Source organism: Oncorhynchus kisutch, linkage group LG17, assembly GCF_002021735.2.
Source record: "Oncorhynchus kisutch isolate 150728-3 linkage group LG17, Okis_V2, whole genome shotgun sequence".
NCBI classification, from domain to species: Eukaryota; Metazoa; Chordata; class Actinopteri; order Salmoniformes; family Salmonidae; genus Oncorhynchus; species Oncorhynchus kisutch.
The window spans coordinates 32,062,610-32,088,168 of record NC_034190.2 but is presented as its reverse complement, the minus strand read 5'-3'; the positions used below and the strand labels follow the sequence as shown (position 1 = coordinate 32,088,168).

General features: G+C 42.7%; 2 protein-coding genes across 8 annotated transcripts; one reads left to right on the top strand and one right to left on the bottom strand.

Annotated features, from left to right (window-relative positions):
* Positions 1 to 1,902: 1,902 nt before the first annotated feature.
* LOC109907474 (DNA-binding protein RFX5) lies at positions 1,903 to 20,074 on the bottom strand. 6 transcript variants are annotated; one of them, XM_031793561.1, is made up of 12 exons: positions 20,026 to 20,059; positions 18,992 to 19,163; positions 10,233 to 10,382; positions 10,022 to 10,055; positions 9,846 to 9,928; positions 9,260 to 9,343; positions 8,583 to 8,708; positions 8,289 to 8,405; positions 7,882 to 7,960; positions 7,565 to 7,763; positions 7,222 to 7,319; positions 1,903 to 7,087 (listed from the first exon to the last, which is right to left on the bottom strand). In XM_031793561.1, exons 2-12 carry the CDS (start codon positions 19,021 to 19,023, stop codon positions 6,035 to 6,037), a joined length of 2,055 nt encoding a protein of 684 aa, XP_031649421.1. In that variant the 5' UTR covers positions 19,024 to 19,163; positions 20,026 to 20,059; the 3' UTR covers positions 1,903 to 6,034. The 6 variants fall into 6 exon arrangements, with proteins under 6 accessions (XP_031649421.1, XP_020361038.1, XP_031649423.1 ...); XM_020505449.2 differs by having other exon boundaries at positions 7,225 to 7,319; XM_031793563.1 differs by lacking the exon at positions 9,260 to 9,343 and having other exon boundaries at positions 7,225 to 7,319; positions 8,583 to 8,705; positions 20,026 to 20,074.
* Positions 19,241 to 24,930, top strand: LOC109907475 (proteasome subunit beta type-4). Of its 2 annotated transcripts, none has more exons than XM_020505454.2 (7): positions 19,241 to 19,257; positions 21,324 to 21,530; positions 23,181 to 23,327; positions 23,797 to 23,878; positions 24,245 to 24,361; positions 24,487 to 24,575; positions 24,766 to 24,930. In XM_020505454.2, the coding sequence occupies exons 2-7, from the start codon at positions 21,331 to 21,333 to the stop codon at positions 24,776 to 24,778; spliced, it is 648 nt and encodes a 215-aa protein (XP_020361043.1). In that variant the 5' UTR covers positions 19,241 to 19,257; positions 21,324 to 21,330; the 3' UTR covers positions 24,779 to 24,930. The 2 variants fall into 2 exon arrangements, with proteins under 2 accessions (XP_020361043.1, XP_020361042.1); XM_020505453.1 differs by lacking the exon at positions 19,241 to 19,257 and adding an exon at positions 20,646 to 20,806.
* The last annotated feature ends 629 nt before the right edge of the window (positions 24,931 to 25,559 follow it).

The following is a 25,559-nucleotide window of genomic DNA, read 5'->3' as shown; positions in this document are numbered from 1 at the left end:
TTCATTCCTTGGTCGAGTTTGTTTGTCTTTATGCGTCCTTGTCGATTGTAAGCGAATTGCAAACGAATTATTTTGATGTATGCCTTTTATTTCAATGCATGTGTAGGATTTATCTGACATAGTTTGCATTCGCAGTCAGCTGTTTTATGTTCTGGTTACTTTCACATTGATGTCGGTATTTGAAGTCGTCCTTGATACCGTGTGTATTATGCATCTATTTCATGTTGCACTGTAGTGATGGGTCGTTCGCGAACGGCTCCGGCTCTTGTACGTGAACGTTGGGATCCGGCTCGCATATCAGAAGAGCCGAATCTATTTATATATATATATATATATATATATTTTAATGAAGATATGAATAATCTAAATATTTACATGAATATAATTAACTAATTCAAAGAACGAAAAAATAAATAAAATAATATAGGCTTAAATGCTCAACCGCACACACATTCGTTCTGAAACATCTGCAGATCCTCTGAGCTGGTGGAAGAACAAGGCCTCTGTCTACCCACGGCTTACTAAAGTCATGACAGGGAGACTGCATAGTGGCCACATCCGTTCCCTCTGAGAGGGTCTTCTCGAAAACGGGACAAATAATTACTGACAGACGAAACCGCATCAGCCCCTCAAAAGTAAGGCAGCTTGCGTTTCTGAATGCAAATCTCTCATAAAAGCTAAATCTGGTCAGCATTGCTGTGTGCTGCTGGTTATTACATGGCAATAAAGAAGAGAGAGAAAAGAGGGACCAGTTTAATGTTTTAAGTGGGATGCTGCAGTTTTGCACATTATTTATTTTTCTTTATATGGTGCAATATTGTATTATACTGTTCAAATTGTATTCGTTTTGAATTGTTAGATTTATATGCACTTTGTTTACATTACAACGTTACACTTTAAATGCAAATGTTTAATAGCATTCTTTTTCACAACAAACCAATGCATTTTTAAATACATTGTGGTTAAGGTAGAGTATGATTTAATTATAATTGTTTTAACACCAATCATAGCCAAACTACCGCAAACTGTTTGACTTGAAAAAATACAAAACATATATTTTTTTTAAGAGTCGTTTTGGAGCCAAAAGAGCCGGCTCTTTTTGGTGAGCTGAGCTGAACGAGGCGGCTCACTGAAAAGAGCCGGAATGCCCATGAGCTAATGCACTGTGCCACAAGTAGGCTAAATGAATGAACGTAGCCTATGGATAATGAGGTTGAATAGTACAATGTACACGCCAAACCTAATATATACCTAATATCGAGGTGATAATATCTGGGGGACATTTGTTTGTTTTTACTGTTCTCCAAATATAATTTTAGAGTTTTAATATTGTGTAGAATTGCAGTAAATGAGATTCAACTGGTGGGTGTATTTCTACTCACCCCACTTTGACATACCCTCGTTTTTTTCCAATAGTCATTGACTGAGTTTGACTCTTAGCATCTGGTTTGGAAGAGCTTAATATGGGTTCCGAAATTAGGAAGAGCTCAAAACAGCTCCATTGCCTCAATGGATTAAAAACTCTCTCCCTCTCATCTCCCTCCCTTAAAGTCCTACTGCAGTGTCATTTTCAGCTCATTTAACACCTGATTTACTTAACAAAGGGCACATCTTAATAGGTGATCCAGGTGTCCTCTTTTAAGTGTGTGTGTGTGTGTGTGTGGAGGCTTTCCTCTTTTGTTCTGTATTGTTCCTCAAGCAAGTGGGTAGGCCGATGACATCAGAGGGCCATCGGACCAACTACTTGAATGGCCTACTCCATGAAGTTTACACTATTTCTCTCGCTCAAATTTATATGTGGGATATTGCTTTTCAACAGGGAAAGTTTCAAAATAGCTGGAGTGCGTGCGTCTTTAAGAGAAGAGTAAAAAAAAAATACACAAATGATCAACACCCAACATCTCTCCAATTACCCTTTAACAACATTTATTACAGTCAGCATAGGAAAATATATTCACATTAGTTGTTGTTGGCATCATTTTGTTTAGCTGTTTTTTTAAAAGGAAGCATAGATGTAAATGATGCAACTCTGAGACAATGATTTAGAAAAAAACAATTCAAACAAGGGCATTCAGAGTTGCACGTATAAAATCACTAACATGTAAGGTGCAATTCTTAATGATCAAATCAGGATTCTGTTTTTTATGTGCACACCAAATGCACACCAAATTGTAAATGATTTAATCTTCAGGTATAAATAAAGTGCAAAACACAACCTGGGGGAATATAATGTTAAACTAAAACAGATAACTTAACACATCTCATTTTTAAACCCTTAGTCAATACATTTTATGGTTTGACGTATGCTTTCTAATCTAGGAGAGTAACAGTTTTGTTTTTATTGAATCTTAGAATAATATAATTACTGTCACATAAAACCATGCATGGACAGATTTTTTAAAAACTGTAAGTGCCTTTGAAATTCACAGACATTCATGTTAAAACTGGACTTCAAATGACCTGTACAATGAATGAAACTTTAATGACTCACATCAACAAAAGCACATATGATAAATCATGTTTTTATAGATTTGATAAAACAACAATAGCAAAATGACTAATTTGCAATCTTCTTATTTGCATGACTCAAACGAACCGCAAAGCAAAGCTATGAAGCTACTTAACCACTACATAGCTAGCCGGGCTGGTTTACAGAGAGTTACCACCATCAACAGAGCATCTACAGAGCTTGACCGTGGTCGGTCATGATGTGGTTTGACCGCCAGTTATGGTCAAGGCTCTGCTACCCGGATCCCGATCCTTATCTTTGATTCTCTAACCCGTTTCTTTTGAGCACCGTGGCTCCACAGTGAAAAAGTTCTCCCACTCACTCATTCACTTACTGCAACACTCATTTAACTGCACACTAAAGGACCTGTCCCCTGGGCCTCCAGTTTATCAGTAGTTTTCATTCAAAGTAAAACCCACCTCTTACTGATATTAACTTGATCTGTCAATTGACTAATACAACTCTGAGATCATTGCTAGCTCATACTCCAATGTCATCAACGAGGATAAGTTGAGTTACTATAACTATGCACATGTAATTACACAATTAACAGACCAATAGAATATACTAGATCAGGGGTGGCCAACCCTCCTCACAGCTACAAGGTATGCACTGCAGGATTTCATTCCAGCTCTGCTCTAACACAACTGATTTACCTAATCATGAGTAGCTGATTAGTAGAATAGAATCAGGTGTGTAAGAACAGGGCTGGGACAAAAGCCTGCAAGCAAGAAGGTTGGCCACATGTATGTATATGGTTGGTCACCCTTGTACTACATACTGGTTGGGGAGAAAATCTATTAAGACAGACATAGGGAATCCCTGTTTTCCCAGGAAATAGTGTAGTGTGTAGACAAACTTGTGTCCTCACCAATACAGTACCAAATGAATGCATCATGAATTTACATAAAGTTTCTCTCTTCATAAGCCCATAGTTTACAGAAGGACAATAACATGGCATAGGCTAATAATAAAGTCTAATTCCGTAGTGCTCATTCTCAATTCAGTCAAATTTCACCATCAACTCTAATGAAAAATAAAGCTAACATAGCCTCATCTAAAACTACCTCAAGCATATAGCAGGTTTTTAATCATTGTTTTAATTCCTAGTAATCACTACTATTATATGTTCTAACCAACAGGCTCTTCCCTTTTTGATTTCTTCATATCAGTGCAAATATTCTTGTTGTCTGCTTCAATTTAATTCCAAAAGGGCTGAGGCTGGGGATTACAAATTGAAATCGCCCATTGTCAAAGGACAAAGGTATAAAAAACACAAAACCAGCCTATTTAAGGTTGATGATACTTTGGATGATATGCTGGGTTTGGATTGAAGGGTATCAATATCTTACATTATCATGTACTGCTATGTATAGCAATATGCCTCAGTTCAGCACCAAAGATGTATGCACCCCTAGGCAAAGCCAGAGGCTGAAAGTTTGGCAAAGGGTGACTAAAAATAGTTGTCTCTGCCAGACAGTTTGAAAATGTAAAATGTATATAATATTTATACACTCTAGGACTAAGGTACAACATCCATAACTTATTAAAAAAAAGGGCTTGGCATCCTGCATTAGCTTAGCATCAGGCTAAATGATTTTCTAAATCTGCGCTAATATTTCATTATGTCTCTTTGCCGCGCTCAAGGTTTTACACTAGGCTCACAGGTTTGTGCTTTGACGCTTTCGCCCGAGGTGATGCAAGTTCAAAATAGGCATATTTAATGACTGTTTGTCATAGTCTAGCCTATATGGTGTCTACGTTTCGTAATCTATGCTAAATCGCTAACAGGAAGTGCTGTAATATTGGCATGACGACCTGGTAAGTGCTCGCGTTGTCACACTCCAATTTAATGGATTTGGAGAAGGGGGAGGGGGCAAACTCACAATCTTGTCACACAATTATTTACAACACTGTGGCAGACCCAGTTCTGATGCTTGAGGGGGGCATCATTTAAATGCAGCTCCACCAGCAGCGAGTCATGCATTCTCCTTTACTCTGGAAGTCTATTTGAAAGCACAACTACAAACATTAACATAACACAACCAAAGATATACAGTCGGAAGTTTACATACACTTAGGTTGGAGTCATTAAAACTCGTTTTTCAACCACTCCACAAATTTCTTGTTAACAAACTATAGTTACGGCAAGTCGGTTAGGACATCTACTTTGTGCATGACACAAGTAATGTTTCCAACAATTGTTTACGGACAGATTATTTCGCTTATAAATCAAGTCTGGTTCATCCTTGGGAGCAATTTCCAAACGCCTGAAGGTACCACGTTCATCTATATAAACACCATGGGACCATGCATCCGTCATACCTCTCAGGAAGTAGACACGTTCTGTCTCCTAGAGATGAACGCACTTTGGTGCGAATCAATACCAGAACAGCAGCAAACAACTTTGTGAAGATGCTGGAGGAAACAAGTGCAAAAGTATCTATATCCACAGTAAAACAAGTCCTATATCGACATAACCTGAAAGGCCACTCAGCAAGGAAGAAGCCACTGCTCCAAAACCGCCATTAAAAAGCCAGACAACGGTTTTTGGAGAAATGTCCTCTGGTCTGATGAAAGAAAAATAGAACTGTTTGGCTATAATGAGTCATCGTTATGTTTGGAGGAAAAAGGGGGAAGCTTGAAAGCCGAAGAACACCATCCCAACTGTGAAGCACAGGGGTGGCACAAAATGGCTTAAGGACAACAAAGTCAAGGTATTGGAGTGGCCATCACAAAGCCCTGACCTCAATCTTATAGAAAATTTGTGGGCAGAACTGAAAAAGCGTGTGCGAACAAGGAGGCCTACAAACCTGACTCAGTTACACCAGCTCTGTCAAGAGGAATGGGCCAAAATTCACCCAAATTACTGTGGGAAGCTTGTGGAAGGCTACCCGAAACGTTTGAACCAAGTTAAACAATTTAAAGGCAATGCTACCAAATACTAATTGAGTGTATGTAAATTTCTGACTCACTGGGAATGTGAAATAAAAGCTGAAATAAATCAAATGTTATTCTGACATTTCACATTCTTAAAATAAAGTGGTGATCCTACTTGACCAAAGACAGGGAAGTTTTACTAGGATTACATGCCAGGAATGATGAAAAACGGAGTTTAAATGTATTTGGCTAAGGTGTATGTAAACTTCAGATTTCAACTGTATATTATTAAAAGAAAATAAACACTGAGGGGAGTTCCTCTCAGGGAGAGTAGCACTTAATACCTTAAAAGGTCCGAACCCGTAAATACCCCCCCCCCTCTCGTCATAAGAACTATGGAACCGCCTTTATCGCTCTCTCTGCTCACAATTACAAAGACAAACATGCAGTTAGAGTCACAGCAAAGAGTTTTATAAACGGAAGGTCAACAGGGATTAATAGTGTTTAGGCTTCATCGATCCTTCTTGGCTCTCTGCGCTACCAATCTTGGATTTCCACCAATCGGGGAGAAGACGCTACCTGGGAGAAGATGATTGGGGGTGGTTATCCTCCCCCTAAGGGTAGTATAAAGTCCCTTAGTGCTCCTTAGTCTCTGGGACAAGGAAGGCCAGGGCTAGGTTCTTTAGAGCTGTCATCGGGTGTGGGGCCACCCTCCGAGCTAGCCTGGGCAGTGGGGGTCGAGCTAGCCTGGCCAGTGGGGGTCGGCAGATCGTCCGAAGGCTCCACGGGGGTGAGGGTGATCTCCACCTCCCCTCGATCCTCCAGCACAGTGGGCAGGGGCAGGCGGTGCTGGGGGGTAGACTGGGAGTTGTTGTTCTTGGTGATGATGGTGGGTGGTCTCGGGGCCCTCTGGATGACCTCTACCATGGCCCTGCCCATGTCCCAGTTTGTGTGACTGGCCCCTGACAGCAGCAGCACGGGCCGTGGGTCAGTCTCGAGCACCATGCCCCGGTGCTCTGGGTCACCTGTGTCCGCTACCGAATGCAACTGACCTAGTACCAAGGCCTGCTGGTCCTGGAATACGACCTCCACCACCTGGGAGGAGGAGGAAGAGCAGGCTTTCTGGATCACCCCTCCGGTGAGGGAATTCATAATAGGGGCTTGGTTGACCGAGGGTAAGGGTGGAGGGGGCGGCTGCGGGGGGGTGGTGTCCTCTGGCCGTGGCTTCCTGGGTCGTCCTCGTTTCCGTTTGGCCGGCGTGCCTCCCGGCCCGGGGCCCCCACTTGCTGCCTCGGGGGCCCGTTTGCCCGCTGCGCGAGCCCTCTGCACCACCGACGTTGGTGCCACGGGCGCCATAGTGATTGACGGGGCTTTTTCCCTGTCGGGGTAGGAGAGGCTGACGCTCTGGGGGAGGATCATGACGGGGAGAGCGCCCCCTTGCTGCTGGGGCAGGGCAGTCATTGTGATGACTTTCATGCCGCCTGCGTCTTTGGGCGCCAGCGAGGGAGGCGAGGAGCGCACCGAAAGCTGGGACTTTTCCGGGACAGAGCTGCGAGGCAGGATTCGGGGCAAGTGTTTCATCAGAGCCTCCACCTGTAATTCGCGACCCCCCGGGCGTACCGACTCCGCCCCTTTCATAGGCTTGTCACTGGACTGCAGTTTACCTGGCAACGACTGATCCCCAACGTCTTTATCCCTCTGAGAGAAACAACATCATTGTGTTACATAAAATCAATATAAGTAGACATGGCTCATTATTACAACTTCCAGCCCAGCAGTGTGTTCATGTACTTTGCGTTTAGTCTTTGAAAGGGTATTGTTGATGCACTCACTACCTTAGCTTCAGAGCCGCTCCCTTCCGTCTCTGGCCCACCTCCTTTGGATGGTACTGGGTTCTTCTTGATCACCTTGTGGGGCTTTGCAGGACCTCCTGTGAGACAGAGAAAAATCACAAGAAATTCCAACCATAAGATGGTTGCGGATGGTATTGAAGATGACTGAACACAGTGTAACGAGGACGACTGAACACAGTGTAACGAGGACGACTGAACACAGTGTAACGAGGACGACTGAACACAGTGTAACGAGGACGACTGAACACAGTGTAACGAGGACGACTGAACACAGTGTAACGAGGACGACTGAACACAGTATGATGGAAACACTGAGACTCACCTGCCATAGCGGCAGAAGTGACAAGTTCAGCCTGGCTGCAGCGCGGATTGACGATGTGCTCCTGCACAAGAAAACGGGCGATCTCGACCACTGTGTCAAAGGAACGCTTGAGGATCTTCTGGGCCCAATCACAGATGAGCTCACAAGCCGCCTCCGTCACCTCTTGCTTGTAGGTCTGCACCAGCTCCGTCAGCTCCGACTACATGGACGTACAGCCTTAATCACTACTGACAGTCATTTTTGCACTTAGCTATAGCAAAAGCAATGGTAGTGTGCTATCATCTAAACAGGAAGTGCAGTTGGCTAGTCATACATACTGGGTCGTTCTTCAGGTCCAGGTTTGGCAACAGTGGCATGTTTAGCACCGTCTTCCTGCGGATTCCACTATAACAATACGTGTCAGCGGGAGTTAAGGAATAACTGTAGACAGAAAGGGGAACCCCACCCTCTCCACTTATCAATAGATTATGGTAATACTTTTTGATCCTTTGTACTCTGTGGCATTATTCTATCCACATTTCCCATATTGTGCAAAAATATAAAATAGGATGCAAATAGGATGCATTGAAGTATGGGTGAATCCCTGAATTCCATCCAGCATTCAGGAAGACGCTTGAATATTTCATTTACAGGTGTCAATGCAGTTGTGGCAAACAAAAGTAAAATTGCGTTAAAATGCTTAAAGGGCCTCCCAAAACAACCTCGTAACAGACTGAAAGGATATTTGGATTGTCCCCTGCCACCGAGCCTCCGGGCTTTGATGTTGGGGAAGATGTCACGGATGATCTTCCCAAAATTGGCAGCACTCAGAGGCCGGTGCTGCAGGTTTTCACAGTATCTCCTGGGGGATGAGAGTGTAAGAGATCATAACATTAGCTGGGTTGTTTTCATTAGGGCACACCGTAGCAATGTGTTTCAAACGGGAAAACGAACATTTCCTATTGATGTTCAGGTAGTCCGGGTTCACGAGTACATTTGTAACTCACAGTCACAGCTGTGCCTCATGACATGAACTTACTTGTATGTCTCGTAGACGTCTTGCTTGGGCAGGCAGGTGTCTACGTGCTCCTCCAGGTGGCTGCGGATCCAGTTGCAGGTGTGCAGCTGGTCAGCTGTGTTGAAGGAGCTGGGGTCACTGCTGCTGCTGCTCAGGACAAACACAGCAAAGCAGTACATCTCAGCAGCCATGTTTTGCTGATACATTTTTTCTTTCTTTCTTGTGGCGGGAAACAAAGCGACAGTTCAATGTAGACATTTTGAAACAAGTTAAGGCGGTGAACATTAAAAAGAAAAAAATCTAATGAGGAGATTTACACATCCCCAACTTCTCAACCGGTGCCACCCCCCCCAAAAAAAGGAAGATGAAAGAGCCAGCACAAGGTTCATGTTGCTGCTGTTTTATTCCAGCTCAAACATGCATTGCTGCCCTGGCAATAGTAATAATAATCCATATGCACTCACATTTTGGCAAGCAACTAAATTACCATCACAAAATGTCAATCAGTGTCAACTGTTTATAACAGATTTATAAACTATTAACTAAATAATTTATAGTTTATAAACTACTTATAATAGCATTTATGAATCGTTTTAAGTGTAAAGTGTTATTGGGGGAAGTCAGTATGTGACTGGGTTATTGAGCTTTGTATACATGTTGACAATAACACCCATGAAAACGTGGACCTCTTCCCTTACCTTGGCAGTGTTCTCTCCTCCAAAGCTGACATCGATGCAGAAATACACCACCGCCTAAGTTGTGCCAGCGGGGCCATTGCCAGACTGAGAAAAAGAGTTTGGGGAATTTGGAGATGCGTGCATGTTCGAGATGCAGAGATTCAACAGACCATGCAGATCTATGTATCTCAAACGCACACAATTAACATCCAGATCAAAACTAAACTTAAAACCACCAGCAGGTAGGTACAATGCACCCCCTTCTGGATGGACCACTGCGGCAACGCTTGCTTGCATGACACCTAATGTTTCTCTAATGGACTGAATGGAAATAAAACTAAATGGAGGAAGGCCATCCACGGTAGGGCTGCACATCATGAAAAAGACCTCCACCGTGCCACTGAGGACAAGCGGCAACAACGAAAGGAGAGGATAAACATCAACCACTATCAGCCACTACCACCACACACACACTGGCCTCTTCAGTGGGATTTGTGAGTCATACATCAGCCTCTTCAGTCATCTGAAGAGCCACAAATATGTCCCTCCAGGAGGACAATCATAGAGTGCTAGACCCAGAGTGATTTCTGATGATAATGATGCTCACCTTTTCTCCCCTGAACTGGGACCAGAAGGCAGCTGGAGGTAAAGGTAGAGTTTGTCGTTGTCAGAGAAGCGCTGCACATCTTGCTGTGGGTAGGTGAGACATAGGATACAATCTGGGTCATTCATAGACAAGGCAATTCATACACAGAGCAATACCAAAGATGTCTTGGCACTCACCAGGATAACGTCCACTTTGCCCTGTACATTCTTACTGCGAAAAGAAACTGCTATTACAAACACATTTCTGCAGACTTTCTAATGACACTGATGGATAAGCTGTATGAGATAAATGGCAGGAAATGCTGCAGAGGGTGCTGATACTACACAATATTTTAGTACATTTTGATGATTTAAGCAGTGGCTGTGTGGACAGAGGGGTGGGACTTACGAGATGTTGCTCTTTAGTTTCTGCAGCAGCAGGCTGGGCTCTGTGTCTCCCTCTACTGAGTCCAGCCCCTCCCGCTTGGAGGGGTCCGCCTTCAGCCTGTCCTCCGTCATTGTTTGCTCACACAGAGGTGGCAAACACACCCTGAGGCCTCTGAAATGAGGAGAGGAGGGTAAACGTTATTTAAAATTGTAAAAAATTATTTCACCTTTATTTAACCAGGTAGGCTAGTTGAGAACAAGTTCTCATTTGCAACTGCGACCTGGCCAAGATAAAGCATAGCAGTGTGAACAGACAACACAGAGTTACACATGGAGTAAACAATTAACAAGTCAATAACACAGTAGCAAAAAAAGGGGGAGTCTATATACAATGTGTGCAAAAGGCATGAGGAGGTAGGCGAATAATTACAATTTTGCAGATTAACACTGGAGTGATAAATGATCAGATGGTCATGTACAGGTAGAGATATTGGTGTGCAAAAGAGCAGAAAAGTAAATAAATAAAAACAGTATGGGGATGAGGTAGGTGAAAATGGGTGGGCTATTCACCAATAGACTATGTACAGCTGCAGCGATCGGTTAGCTGCTCAGATAGCTGATGTTTGAAGTTGGTGAGGGAGATAAAAGTCTCCAACTTCAGCGATTTTTGCAATTCGTTCCAGTCACAGGCAGCAGAGTACTGGAACGAAAGGCGGCCAAATGAGGTGTTGGCTTTAGGGATGATCAGTGAGATACACCTGCTGGAGCGCGTGCTACGGATGGGTGTTGCCATCGTGACCAGTGAACTGAGATAAGGCGGAGCTTTACCTAGCATGGACTTGTAGATGACCTGGAGCCAGTGGGTCTGGCGACGAATATGTAGCGAGGGCCAGCCGACTAGAGCATACAAGTCGCAGTGGTGGGTGGTATAAGGTGCTTTAGTGACAAAACGGATGGCACTGTGATAGCAAACTGGATGCAGTCTGAGTAGAGTGTTGGAAGCCATTTTGTAGATGACATCGCCGAAGTCGAGGATCGGTAGGATAGTCAGTTTTACTAGGGTAAGCTTGGCGGCGTGAGTGAAGGAGGCTTTGTTGCGGAATAGAAAGCAGACTCTTGATTTGATTTTCGATTGGAGATGTTTGATATGAGTCTGGAAGGAGAGTTTGCAGTCTAGCCAGACACCTAGGTACTTATAGATGTCCACATATTCAAGGTCGGAACCATCCAGGGTGGTGATGCTAGTCGGGCATGCGGGTGCAGGCAGCTTGAAAAGCATGCATTTGGTTTTACTAGCGTTTAAGAGCAGTTGGAGGCCACAGAAGGAGTGTTGTATGGCATTGAAGCTCGTTTGGAGGTTAGATAGCACAGTGTCCAATGACGGGCCGAAAGTATATAGAATGGTGTCGTCTGCGTAGAGGTGGATCAGGGAATCGCCCGCAGCAAGAGCAACATCATTGATATATACAGAGAAAAGAGTCGGCCCGAGAATTGAACCCTGTGGCACCCCCATAGAGACTGCCAGAGGACCGGACAGCATGCCCTCCGATTTGACACACTGAACTCTGTCTGTAAATGTAATTGGTGAACCAGGCAAGGCAGTCATCCGAAAAACCGAGGCTACTGAGTCTGCCGATAAGAATATGGTGATTGACAGAGTCGAAAGCCTTGGCAAGGTCGATGTAGACGGCTGCACAGTACTGTCTTTTATCGATGGCGGTTATGATATCGTTTAGTACCTTGAGTGTGGCTGAGGTGCACCCGTGACCGGCTCGGAAACCAGATTGCACAGCGGAGAAGGTACGGTGGGATTCGAGATGGTCAGTGACCTGTTTGTTGACTTGGCTTTCGAAGACCTTAGATAGGCAGGGCAGGATGGATATAGGTCTGTAACAGTTTGGGTCCAGGGTGTCTCCCCCTTTGAAGAGGGGGATGACTGCGGCAGCTTTCCAATCCTTGGGGATCTCAGACGATATGAAAGAGAGGTTGAACAGGCTGGTAATAGGGGTTGCGACAATGGCGGCGGATAGTTTCAGAAATAGAGGGTCCAGATTGTCAAGCCCAGCTGATTTGTACGGGTCCAGGTTTTGCAGCTCTTTCAGAACATCTGCTATCTGGATTTGGGTAAAGGAGAACCTGGAGAGGCTTGGGCGAGGAGCTGCGGGGGGGGTGGAGCTGTTGGCCGAGGTTGGAGTAGCCAGGCGGAAGGCATGGCCAGCCGTTGAGAAATGCTTATTGAAGTTTTCGATAATCATGGATTTATCGGTGGTGACCGTGTTACCTAGCCTCAGTGCAGTGGGCAGCTGGGAGGAGGTGCTCTTGTTCTCCATGGACTTCAGTGTCCCAGAACTTTTTGGAGTTGGAGCTACAGGATGCAAACTTCTGGCCTTAGCTTTCCTGACTGACTGCGTGTATTGGTTCCTGACTTCCCTGAACAGTTGCATATCACGGGGACTATTCGATGCTATTGCAGTCCGCCACAGGATGTTTTTGTGCTGGTCGAGGGCAGTCAGGTCTGGAGTGAACCAAGGGCTGTATCTGTTTTTAGTTCTGCATTTTTTGAACGGAGCATGCTTATCTAAAATGGTGAGGAAGTTACTTTTAAAGAATGACCAGGCATCCTCAACTGACGGGATGAGGTCAATGTCCTTCCAGGATACCCGGGCCAGGTCGATTAGAAAGGCCTGCTCACAGAAGTGTTTTAGGGAGCGTTTGACAGTGATGAGGGGTGGTCGTTTGACTGCGGCTCCGTAGCGGATACAGGCAATGAGGCAGTGATCGCTGAAATCCTGGTTGAAGACAGCGGAGGTGTATTTGGAGGGCCAGTTGGTCAGGATGACGTCTATGAGGGTGCCCTTGTTTACAGAGTTAGGGTTGTACCTGGTGGGTTCCTTGATGATTTGTGTGAGATTGAGGGCATCTAGCTTAGATTGTAGGACTGCCGGGGTGTTAAGCATATCCCAGTTTAGGTCACCTAACAGAACAAACTCTGAAGTTAGATGGGGGGCGATCAATTCACAAATGGTGTCCAGGGCACAGCTGGGAGCTGAGGGGGGTCGGTAGCAGGCGGCAACAGTGAGAGACTTGTTTCTGGAGAGAGTAATTTTCAAAATTAGTAGTTCGAACTGTTTGGGTATGGACCTGGAAAGTATGACATTACTTTGCAGGCTATCTCTGCAGTAGACTGCAACTCCTCCCCCTTTGGCAGTTCTATCTTGACGGAAGATGTTATAGTTGGGTATGGAAATCTCTGAATTTTTGGTGGCCTTCCTGAGCCAGGATTCAGACACAGCAAGGACATCAGGGTTAGCAGAGTGTGCTAAAGCAGTGAGTAAAACAAACTTAGGGAGGAGGCTTCTGATGTTGACATGCATGAAACCAAGGCTTTTTCGATCACAGAAGTCAACAAATGAGGGTGCCTGGGGACATGCAGGGCCTGGGTTTACCTCTACATCACCCGTGGAACAGAGAAGGAGTAGTATGAGGGTGCGGCTAAAGGCTATCAAAACTGGTCGCCTAGAGCGTTGGGGACAGAGAATAAGAGGAGCAGGTTTCTGGGCATGGTAGAGCGGAGGTAAGCCCAGGCACTGGGTGATGATGAGAGAGGTTGTATCTCTGGACATGCTGGTTGTAATGGGTGAGGTCACCGCATGTGTGGGAGGTGGGACAAAGGAGTTATCAGGGGTGTGAAGAGTGGAACTAGGGGCTCCATTGTGAACTAAAACAATGATAACTAACCTGAACAACAGTATACAAGGCATATTGACATTTGAGAAAGACATACAGCGAGGCATACAGTAATCACAGGTGTTGAATTGGGAAAGCTAGCTAAAACAGTAGGTGAGACAACAACAGCTAATCAGCTAGCACAACAACAGCAGGTAAAATGGCGTTGAGGATATAACACTGTTCTAAGCACTTGTGAAATTTGCTGGGGGCTGTCATTTGATATTTTAAAAGCAACTTTTAGTTTTAGTTGAAGATGTTAAATCTATCCCTCCACATCCAATAACGCTCTTTATTGGACATGCACAATGTTAGTGAATTTTCAACTGATAAGCTGCCCAACAAGACAAGACAGAAGAAGCCTTCATTTCGTTTCATTTAAATCCAAATGGAAATTATGGATTATATCTGACTATGATGACGGTAGTACTGATAGGAGTTAGTTTCTGATTAAATCCACCAATGGAGTGGAGCAGAGACCAGGCTTGGAATTCAGCTCCAATTACATCGATTCGCCCAAGGTCAATACTTCAAAAAAATAATAATCTATGACTAAACCCTTACCTATGTTTATCCTCTGTAGTTGCATGCCTTTCTTTGATTGCTGAAATCCATACTCTTAAAAAATAAATGTCAAATACAACCATTGACTGTTTGCTCAGTGCTCAACAGGTTAGAGCGTTGGGCCTCTTCAGTCATCAAATCCCCGAGCTGACAAGGTACAAATCTGTCGTTCTGCCACAAGGCAGTTAACTCACTGTTCCCCGGTAGGCCATCATTGTAAATAAATACATTTGTTCTTAACTGACTTGCCTAGTAAAATAAACGTTAAATTAAAAAAATATGATGGCAACACAAATGCGTATGTGCCAATTGAATCTCAACAAGGAAACTGTCCGTGAGTATGTGATTAACATATATTGAAAAGTGGTACAAAAGTCTGGAAAGTTGCATCAACTAGGCTGGATTCTGTGAGAGAATTAAGGCTATTGGCTATATGACAGGCTCACTTTGCCGTTTAACTCGTCATCTTTCTTCTCGAATCCGCAGGACATAAAACAATATAGAGGTAAGATGGATATCAATTTTGAGACATGACATGTAGTATTTTCTTATTTTAGTATACACTTTTCATATTAATTCAAAATCCCTTATCTTTTTTTACAAGATTTCTCACAAAAACAAGCGTATCTCTGTGAAAATGTCAACGGAGCACTGAGCATATACCAAGATTTTTTTCAAATCCGTTTACATTTAATTCAGCTCGTGTCATGCTAATTTAGATTTTTGTGACCTGCGTTTGCATGTTGAGTTTGTCTATTCCCACCAGACGTGATCAGGACACAGAGGTAGAAATATCAAAATTAACTCTGAACTATATTCATTTGGGGACAGGTCGAAACTTATGAAACATTAATGGATATTTAGCTAGCTAGCTTGCTGTTGCTAGATAATTTGTACTGGGATATAAACACTGGGAATTACATGTACAGGGTCCTTTTCTGCTGGATCTTTGTAGAATATGGACCTATTTTGAGTCACAAAATCATGTGTTCTCTAGTCCGACAATTAATCAAAAAATAAAAGGGGAAACCTAGTTAGTTTCTAGTAATCACTCCTAGTTCAGTCATCTTCTTCTGTGGATTTTATATGGCAGTTGGCAACCAACTTTAAGGTGCTTTACTGCAACCAACTGGACTGGAGTGTGGACCTCGTTCATCTTTCAATCGCCCACGTGGGTATATGCTCCTAAAAACCAACGAGTAGATGGGAGAGGCAAGACTGACAGGGCATCTAAAATAGAACCAAGTTCTATTTTAGCACCTGGCTACGCAGACACTTGTTGATGCGCACGAGCAGTTTGGATGAAATGATTGAATAACATGCATGGGTACATATATTTTGAAATGCTTGGGGACGCAATGCGGCCAGTGTTGTCAGCATGTAAGTGATTTTAATTTTGGAAATCTGTTTTGGAATATGATATATGATATATTCCAACGCATAATAGAGATATACAGGCGGGCAAAAAAGTATTTAGTCACCCACCAATTGTGCAAGTTCTCCCACTTAAAAAGATGAGAGAGGCCTGTAATTTTCATCATAGGTACACTTCAACTATGACAGACAAAATGAGAAAAAAAATCCAGAAAATCACATTGTAGGATATTTAATTAATTTATTTGCAAATTATTGTGGATAATAAGTATTTGGTCAATAACAAAAGTTTATCTCAATACTTTGTTATATACCCTTTGTTGGCAATGACAGAGGTCAAATGTTTTCTGTAAGTCTTCACAAGGTTTTCACACACTGTTGCTGGTATTTTGGCCCATTCCTCCATGCAAATCTCCTCTAGAGCAGTGATGTTTTGGGGCTGTTGCTGGGCAACACGGACTTTCAACTCCCTCCAAAGATTGAAAAATCTATTGCAAGACCTGAAAATGGTTGTCTAGCAATGTTCAACAACCAAATTGACAGAGCTTGAAGAATTTGGGAAATAATAATTGGCAAATGTTGCACAATCCAGGTCTGAAAAGCTTAGAGACTTACCCATAAAGACAACTGTAATCGCTGCCAAAGGTGCTTCTACAAATGTTTGACTCAGGGGTGTAACAAGTTCTTCCACTTCAACTATCTCGACAAACCTTTTCTGTATGGACCTCGCTTTGTGCACGGGTGCATTATCATGCTGAAACAGGAAAGGGCCTTCCTCAAACTGTTGCCACAAAGTTGGAAGCACAGAATCGTCTAGAATGTCATTGTATGCTGTAGCGTTAAGATGTCCATCACTGGAACTAAGGGGCGTAGCCCAAACCTTGAAAAACAGCCCAGGACCATTTTTTGTCCTCCACCAAACTTTACAGTTGGCACTATGCATTCGGGCAGGTAGCGTTCTTCTGGCATCTGCCAAACCCAGATTCTTCCGTCGGACTGCCAGATGGTGAAGCGTGATTAATCACTCCAGAGAACAACTTTCCACTGCTCCAGAATCCAATAGCGGAGAGCTTTACACCACTGTAGCCGACATTTGGCTTTGCGCATGGTGATCTTAGGCTTGTGTGTGGCTGCTCGACCATGGAAACCCATTTCATGAAGCTGACGTTGCTTCGAGAAGCAGTTTGGAACTCGGTAGTGAATGTTACAACCAAGGACAGACGATTCCTACACGCTTCAGCACTCGGCGGTCCCATTCTGTGAGCGTGTGTGGCCTACCACTTCGCGGCTGAACCGTTGTTGCGCCTAGATTACACTTCACAGTAACAGCACTTACAGTTGACCCGGGGCAGCTCTAGCAGGGCAGAAATTTGACTGACTAACTTGTTGGAAAGGTGGCATCCTATGACAGTGCCACATTGAAAGGCACTGAGCTCTTCAGTACGGTCCATTCTACTGCCAATGTTTGTCTATGGAGATTGCATGGCTATGTGCTCGATTTTGAACACTAGTCAGCAACGGGTGTGGTTGAAATAGCCCAATCCACAAATTTGAAGGGGGGTTTTTTCAATAAATTTGCCAACATTTTTAATAACGGTCATTTTCACTGTCATTATTGGGTATTGTGTGTAGATGGTAGAGAAAAATATATATTTTATCCATCTTGAAAATAGGCTGTAATAAAATGTGGAATAAGTCAAGGGGTATGAATACTTTCTGAAGGCACTGTATATTATTTTATACCAAAAAATTGCTCAGAGAAAGATATTTTGTTGAAACAAGTAATAGTTTTTTCTCGCAAAAAGGTAGGGGTCAAAATGATTAACACCCCTAAAGATTCTTATAAATAAAGTAGTCAAAATGTAGGATTTGGTCCCATATTCCTAGCACGCAATGACTACATCAAGCGTGTGACTCTACAAACTTGTTGGATGTATTTGCATTTAGTTTTGGTTGTGTTTCAGATTATTTTGTGCCCAATTATAAATTAATGGTAAATGTATTGTGTCATTTTGGAGTAACTTTTATTGTAAATAAGAACAGAATATGTTTCTAAACACTTCTACATTATCCTAATATGGATGATTCCATGATTACGGATAGTCCTGAAATGAATAGTTAATAATGATGAGTGAGAAAGGAAGTTACAGAGGGTCAAATATCATAACCCCAAGACTTGCTAACCTCCCCTGTTATTGGTAATGGTGAGAGGTTAGCATGTCTTGGGGGTATGATCATTCAATCTCATTTAATTTCAATCTTGTGTCAATATATTCAATGTATCATTATGAGCATATTTTTTTAATGAGAAAAATCTGAGTTTGGTGTGTACTGTATAGCCAAAATCAAGTACAGTGATGCGTGCTACAGCTACACAGAAGGGTGCAATTCGGGACATTCCTGCATCTGCATTACCCTCTTTCTATTGCTAAATGATTAAACTCGGACAGGTGGGAGCGCTCCAGTACAGTAGGTGGTATTAATGCACAGTAATGTTGGATGCCAGTCGCCAATACACCCCACAGAAGAAGGGGCAGGGGCGACAACGGTAGTTAGCTAGCCGTACACCGGTAGAGAGTGTCTTTCGTCCCCACCTGTCATGCACTGTTATCCTGCAGTTCTGTTAACTACGATGAGGGCAGGCGTTCGGCGGGCGGGAGCGAAGGACACAGCAGGCAGGAGCGACACAGTGTGCTAGCAAGCGCACGGTGTCCCTAACTATCAAGTTAACTAACACACGGTGTCGCCCCAGCCTCCCGCCTGCTGTGCTAGCGGGAGGCGGGGGCGACCGGTAGAAACTGTATTTCACCACCGCCTGTCGGCCCACAACAGAAAGCTGTTCCCGACAGGCAGGGGTGAAGGACACGACTTCCACAGCAGGTGGGAGGCGGGGGCGACACCGTGCCCTAGCTAATTAGCAAAGTAGCACACAGTGTCGCTAACAAGCTAGCTAGCACATGTTGTCCCCCCAGCCTCCCGTGCTAGCAGGTGGGGGCGACCGGAAGACAGTGTCCTTCGCCCTGGCTTGTTGGGCACTGTTTTCCTGCAGTTCTGTTAAAGACAGTGAGGGCAGGAGGGAGCGAAGGACATCGAGGCGGACTCCGCCAAAAAACTCACATAATACTTGTACTTTCCTTTTGACTCCACATTCAAAAGTGTCATATGCATGAAGACATCGAGGAGGGGGCATTTATCCAGGAACCAATTGGATGCTCATGGGTGGCCACATGCAGGAACACCCCGAATTGCGGGCTGCAGCTGCACACTATTGCAGCTACAAGGCTGTCCCCTAAATAGAAAATAAGTCAATCAGTTGAACAGCCAGGGACACTCCCACTACGGCACCCAACGCACTATCAGTGTCTGGAAAAATAATGATACTTGTGAGTGAAACATGCACGATGCTGTCTGCTTTTCCAAAACATGACAAACTGGCGATTACGTAGGATAATTAAAAAAGAAGTGTTCCTAATTATAAAGCTTGATTGGCATAATACAATGGCGCATTGACAGAGTGCAGCCGCTGTCAAGCTGGTTTACCCGGCTGTCACTAGCACGGTGCCGAAATACTATGAGGCATGGTTTTGGCGTACCAATACCTGCCATGACATGGGTCTTTTTCTCACAAGCGTTGCAAACTACTCGCTTCACTCTCAGCTAGCTAGTGACTTCCATTATTTGAGATGGTTAACAATTGCTTTTTCATGTCACAGCTTGTGCTATTCTATGGTCATGCGCTTGCAATTTGCATACTTCCCGCTTTATCGACACAACATGTTTCAATTCACCGTAGCTAGCTTGCTAGCTAGCCATCTGGCTTGGCACACACTGGTGGTCAGTTTTTTGGGAATAGAAAGCACATATAACAAACGAAGAACAAATAAGCTAGTTTGATAGGCATTTAACACATGTAGATTCACTGAATACTAGTATTTCATCTTAGCAAGTGACTAACGTTAGCTAAACTTGATAGCTAGCTAGCTGGGCTAGCATTACCAAGCAATGAAACACCTTTTGAAACATTAATTGTAACAGAATTCAAACTTTTTCAACAATATATCAAAGTAATGTTTAAATTGCGCATATTATTCGGCGATATATATAATAAAAACCTATTTGACTATTTATTTTATAAAAGAAAAAGAAAGTACCTGAGCCAAAGATACAGCAAAAATCCCCTTTCAGATTTTTTTTGTGATTGGACAAATATGTCATGTCTGCCTGACTACAAAGCAAACGTAAATTCCAATTGGTGGATTGTTCTAATTCTACTCGGATACCAAGTGTAAGTTAAATTCTATTGGTTCAATTGCTTTATTTTCTTGCTAAATATTATTCTGATAGGAGGCGTTATGGTTGGTCTGCCCAGTAACTGAGCTGATGGCTCGTCTAAGAAAATTCTGCCTAGTGACAGAAACTTGATTGGTTTACCCATATATGAATATTTTATTTCCTTTTGGGCTAACTTACCCCATGCACAGATCTAGAATCAGTTTACTACAACACTATCCTAACGTCGCCTTCTAAACACAGGAAACGTAAACCTGACCTTGGATCAGCATCTAGTGCAATTTAACTCCCCTCTGATTTTACTCCTTTCCTTCTGACTAAATCATCGAATATTTATAATAAAACTAACAGTTATTGATGAGTTTCTTGTTTTATTTATTATACTTCGGGTTAAGGTTTACATGTGGTTATAAATAAGATACATAATGTTTGGCTTTTGTTAGAACTGTCTGCTTCCTGTATCCCATAATCTTTGCAAAAGAACACAACACGAGCAGCTGTGTCGTCACATCCGCAAATTTGTAACATGGATCCAAGCGGTTTGAAGCTCAATTTCTGGGAGAATGGACCAAAACCCGGACAATTTTATTCATTTCCTGGCAGCAGTTTAGCCCCAGTATGCGGACCTATCAAACACACTCTGTAAGTAAATACTTTTGAGTTGAGACCCTAATAATGTCATCCCACTTTCGATTTCCTCGGTACGCTGCAGTGCTGTATCATCATGGTGGAGCTAGCCGATGTAGTTAACGTTAGCTCACTGACTACTGCCCTATTATTTAGTTGGGATACTATAGTTAGCTAAACTGAATATGTTCACGCGCTATCTTATTCTATTTCGCACAAATTGACTGACGTGATAAGTTGTCCATCTATGCCTCGCCAGTTATCTACCTAATCATATTGCGCTTACGGTAGTTAATGCTAGTATGACATGGCAGTGAGGTAGCTATCTAGCTAACAAACTCACCATCACGAAGGATACTATAGAAGCATATTATGTAGCTAGTCCTACTCCCGCCATAAGTTATATATGCGCGTGCATGAGCCTAAATTGACGTTCAGCATGCATTCCTCTGTATTGCATTTTTAGTGTAACGTTAGCTAATAAAACTTTCCCATGACAAACTATCTACATTTTCCCCTCCCTAAACTTTAGAAACCCCATGGTGACGGGAACATCAGTGTTGGGAGTGAAGTTTACAGGTGGAGTCATCATCGCAGCTGACATGCTGGGCTCCTATGGTTCCCTGGCACGGTTCCGTAACATCTCTCGTCTCATGAAGGTGAATGACACCACCATCCTGGGCGCTTCCGGTGACTACGCAGACTACCAGTACATGAAGCAGATAATCGAACAGATGGTGTAAGTTTGAGGTTTCTTTCAGAAAAATCGGATATGCTGTCTTGATCCTTTATGGTGAATATTTACATTAATGTTTTAAAAGTATATATATGTTTTTGTTTTAATTTATTTATTGTTGACTCTTAAAAGGCACATACACAGAAAATGGAGTAGTTCATAATATAGTAGCATTCATAATAATAGGTTGGTTCTAGAAAGGAGAAACTGCAAGAGATGCCCTTAGCTTTGTATGCTTAACTCACTGACATTGGCACACAGAAGCAGATCTGACTATCTCTGTCAATGACATCAGTGCGTTTGCATATGCTAGTGTCAACATTTTTTATATACAGATATTATCCATTGACAGAAGTATATGAATATGCACAACATGAGAGGAAATAATTAAGGAATGAGGTTGAGTTAAACTCCAACTTTTTTCCCTACTCAGCCAAATTGAAAGTTGCTAGGATGAGGTCTTTACTAGAAGAGAATACATTTCAGATGCGAGACCTCTTTTTCTAAGCAGTAACTTGTGAAAGGGATGGGGATTAAACTTGGTTTCCCAAGGTATCACATAGCCGCTCCTAGCCGAACGTAATTGTAAGTAGAAGAAAATAAAGTGCTTCGGCAGGTTGTGCTTTTGTTGGACATCTTGGAATGAGCCATCCCCCATAATTTTTTTACGTACTTGGGTTTTTACCCCCTCCAGATACATGGAGATTAAGAAGTACATTTTTTCCCAAGACAATTCTTTTTGACAATTCCTTTGTTTGTTGACAATTTGTTAAAAATGTAACCTTATTTTAACTAGGCAAGTCAGTTAATTAAGAACCAATTCTTATTTACAATGACGGCCAAACACACCCTATGGGACTCCCAATCACGCTGGATGTGATACAGCTTGGAATCGAACTAGGGACTGTAGTGATGCAGTGCCACTGCGATGCCCCGCTGTGCCATTCGGGAGCCCAGGTGGTGCTACAGGGAGCATTGATACTGAAAAAAATTGTGGAAGGGTGTTCATTTTAACCACTGAAAAACGCAATAGAATTTTATTATTATTATTACATAATTTATGTACATTTTTTTTTTTTTTTTTACATGATTCAGTACAATATTTTGCAAGGAGGGATACATTTGTACTCCCAGATATCTAAAATATTGGACCACTGGGATGTTTAACGGAATAGATTACTCTCGTCTATTGTTCAGTGGTAGTAAAGCAGACTTCCCCCAATTGATCTTTTATCCTGCAATTTTGCTAAAAGTATTAAAGATATCTAAAAGGTGGGGAAAAGAGTGAGAAACAATCTGGAAGAATAATATGTCATCAGTATAGATATTTGGTGCCATAGATTGTAATAGGATCATAGCAGACTGACTACGGGTTTGAGAGAAGGCAATTAACAATGAAGATGACATCCTTGGTGTGTACTTCTGGAGATGGAAAACTAACGGAAGCAGATGTTTGCAGATAGATTGGAGTATAGGGTCTGGATCATTGATTGAAAGTATAATAATGGGTTTTAAGGAGATTGGGGCAGGATCTTTGTTTTAATGGTTTCTGGCAATAAGGAGTCATTTCCCTCACTTGGGGTGCTGAAACCTTTTCTTGGTTATCTCCCTGAGGACCACCACTGATCAGGTGTGTGTGTGTTTGCATCCCAGGATCGATGAGGAGCTCCTGGGGGACGGTCACAGCTACAGCCCCAAAGCCATTCACTCCTGGTTGACACGGGTAATGTACAACCGCCGCAGCAAGATGAACCCACTGTGGAACACTGTGGTCGTTGGTGGATTCTACAACGGCGAGAGGTGGGATGATTTTCCAGCAGATTTTTCTGTCCTTATCAGAAGTTATGCCGAGATGTGGAACTCTTGAAATTGCTTAGCAATTTAGGAGTGCCCGTTGACAATGTTGTCATGTTAGATCGAATAGTTTAACCATGACCCTGGTTAGTTTTTGCCTTTTTTATTTGACCTTTTATTTAACTAGGCAAGTCAGTTAAGAACAAATTCTTATTTTCAATGACAGCCTAGGAACAGTGGGTTAACTGCCTTGTTCAGGGGCAGAACGACAGATTTGTACCTTGTCAGCAAGGGTCCGTGTTGAACTCTTGCAACCTTTCGGTTACTAGTCCAACGCTCTAACCACTAGGCTACGCTGTGGTTCTCCTCATAGGTCTTGATGTTAACATCAAACTGACTTGAGACCTGCAGCTATAAATATTGTAACTAGCTACGTCAACATAAATGCATAACTTGTCATCTTGTATTTCTCTAGCTTCCTGGGCTACGTGGACAAGCTGGGTGTGGCCTATGAGGCACCTACAGTGGCGACAGGGTTTGGTGCTTACCTGGCCCAGGTGAGGACAAATAAGCTAATGAACACACATGAGGGGACTAATATTGAGACGCAGTAATAACTTCTATACATTTCATAGTTTAGAATGTATCTTTTATAAATCAAAGATAAAATGCCATAGTTTCTATTCCCATGATTGGCTGGAGTAGTCATTTATTTTTAAAGTCGTCGAGCTACACTTTTTCATAGAAATAGTGGCAACCCCTTCAGGGATAAGAAAAGGAATGAGTGTAATCTGTACTGCATGATGTATCTACTACTTCATGGTAATACTGTATGTAAAAATGAATGTTCCACAGTTGGAGTTCAACAAAGACCCTTGCAGTACGTATGGGTTTGTTTAAGGTTATTCTGTGTGTCCATGCAGCCCCTGATGAGGGAGGTGGTGGAGAACAAGGTGGAGATCACTAAGGATGAGGCGCGAGCGCTGATTGAGCGCTGCCTTAAAGTGCTGTACTATCGCGATGCTCGCTCCTACAACAGGGTGAGTCGTTAGTCTCGTAACACTCCTGAATTAGTTATTTTCAATAGCATATAGTGAATTTCTGTTTTTGAAGCTACCAGTCTCATAGCCATTTGTGACATGACTGATGTTTTGACTGTTTTTAGCATGAGATTGCCATTGTGACAGAAGAAGGTGTGGAGATTGTTGGCCCCATGTCCTGTGAGACCAACTGGGAAATTGCCCACATGGTCAGGTAGGTTATAGCCACATGACTCATCGTGACTGGCATGTTTAGTGTACTTGTGTGTAGTACATCACTTGATAGGAAATGGTTGTTTAAAGCTGTCATTTGTCCTAAATTGATTATAGCATTTAACTGAAGATGCATTGTAGTTTAGTTCATCTTAAGTGATATGAAAATGTAATTTTCTTTTCTTTTGCAGTGGGTTTGAATAAGGACGATGTTGGCGATTCAGGACTGTACGTTAAGCCACACTATCGGTCTGTTCCATGACATTCTAAAATGTTAGCGCTTTGATAAGGCTGCTATGTAACCAATTTAGTTTTTCCCACTTTTGTAATATGAAAAATAAATGTAAATTTCTGAATGGGTGAGTTATTTAAACTTGAATGACAATCAGGCTTAAAATAAATCTGGTGAAGTTCTGAGAAATTAGATTTATGTTCTGTAATTGGAAAGGTCCACACACAAGCAGAGCTAAGGGTAAAGGTTCTTGGGGGGACACACACACACCTAAACTTGTTTTTGGTTCAACCAAACAGAACTATGCTGTTAGTACCTCAAAGGAAAACCCACCATTAAAGCAGGCTTGACACTTTATTTCTTATTTAAAAATGGAGAATCATTCAGGTGATAATAAAAATACAAAAATATGTAAATGAGCCCAGGGGTAGGATGTAATCCAAGAGAAAGCAGTCGGTAAGGCATCGACATCTGAGATTTCCTTGGAACGCATAGTTGGTTTTCTTGAGGTAATTTATCGCTGTGGACGATTTCTTTAAAGGCTAGATTGCTTTTAGTACATAAACAAAAAGTAGATCAAATGAAGCAATGGCCTGTCTATCTACTTATGTGATAAAAACAGAGAAGCCAGTCTTTGGAGGATATTGGCACCGGTGTTAGGTGAAGCATACATTTGTCATTTAGCAGACGCTCTTATCCAGAGCAACTTACAGTAGAGAGTGCATACGTTTTCATACTGGTTCCCCTGTGGGA

What these genes read in the sequence shown, in the direction of transcription:
- LOC109907474 (XM_031793561.1), bottom strand. Translation starts at nt 19,023, where the DNA reads ATGTGGAGTCAAAAGGAAAGTACAAGTATTAT. An exon ending in GGTGGCAGGGGACAATCCAA is followed by an intron (nt 7,961 to 8,288) that starts ATATCCTTTCAG and finishes TCCCGCTGACAC; the next exon opens with GTATTGTTATAGTGGAATCC. An exon ending in CACTTCTGCCGCTATGGCAG is followed by an intron (nt 7,320 to 7,564) that starts GTGAGTCTCAGT and finishes TCTGTCTCACAG; the next exon opens with GAGGTCCTGCAAAGCCCCAC.
- LOC109907475 (XM_020505453.1), top strand. Translation starts at nt 20,691, where the DNA reads ATGGATCCAAGCGGTTTGAAGCTCAATTTCTGGGAGAATGGACCAAAA. An exon ending in GGACCTATCAAACACACTCT is followed by an intron (nt 20,807 to 21,323) that starts GTAAGTAAATAC and finishes CCTAAACTTTAG; the next exon opens with AAACCCCATGGTGACGGGAA. An exon ending in ATGCTCGCTCCTACAACAGG is followed by an intron (nt 24,362 to 24,486) that starts GTGAGTCGTTAG and finishes GACTGTTTTTAG; the next exon opens with CATGAGATTGCCATTGTGAC.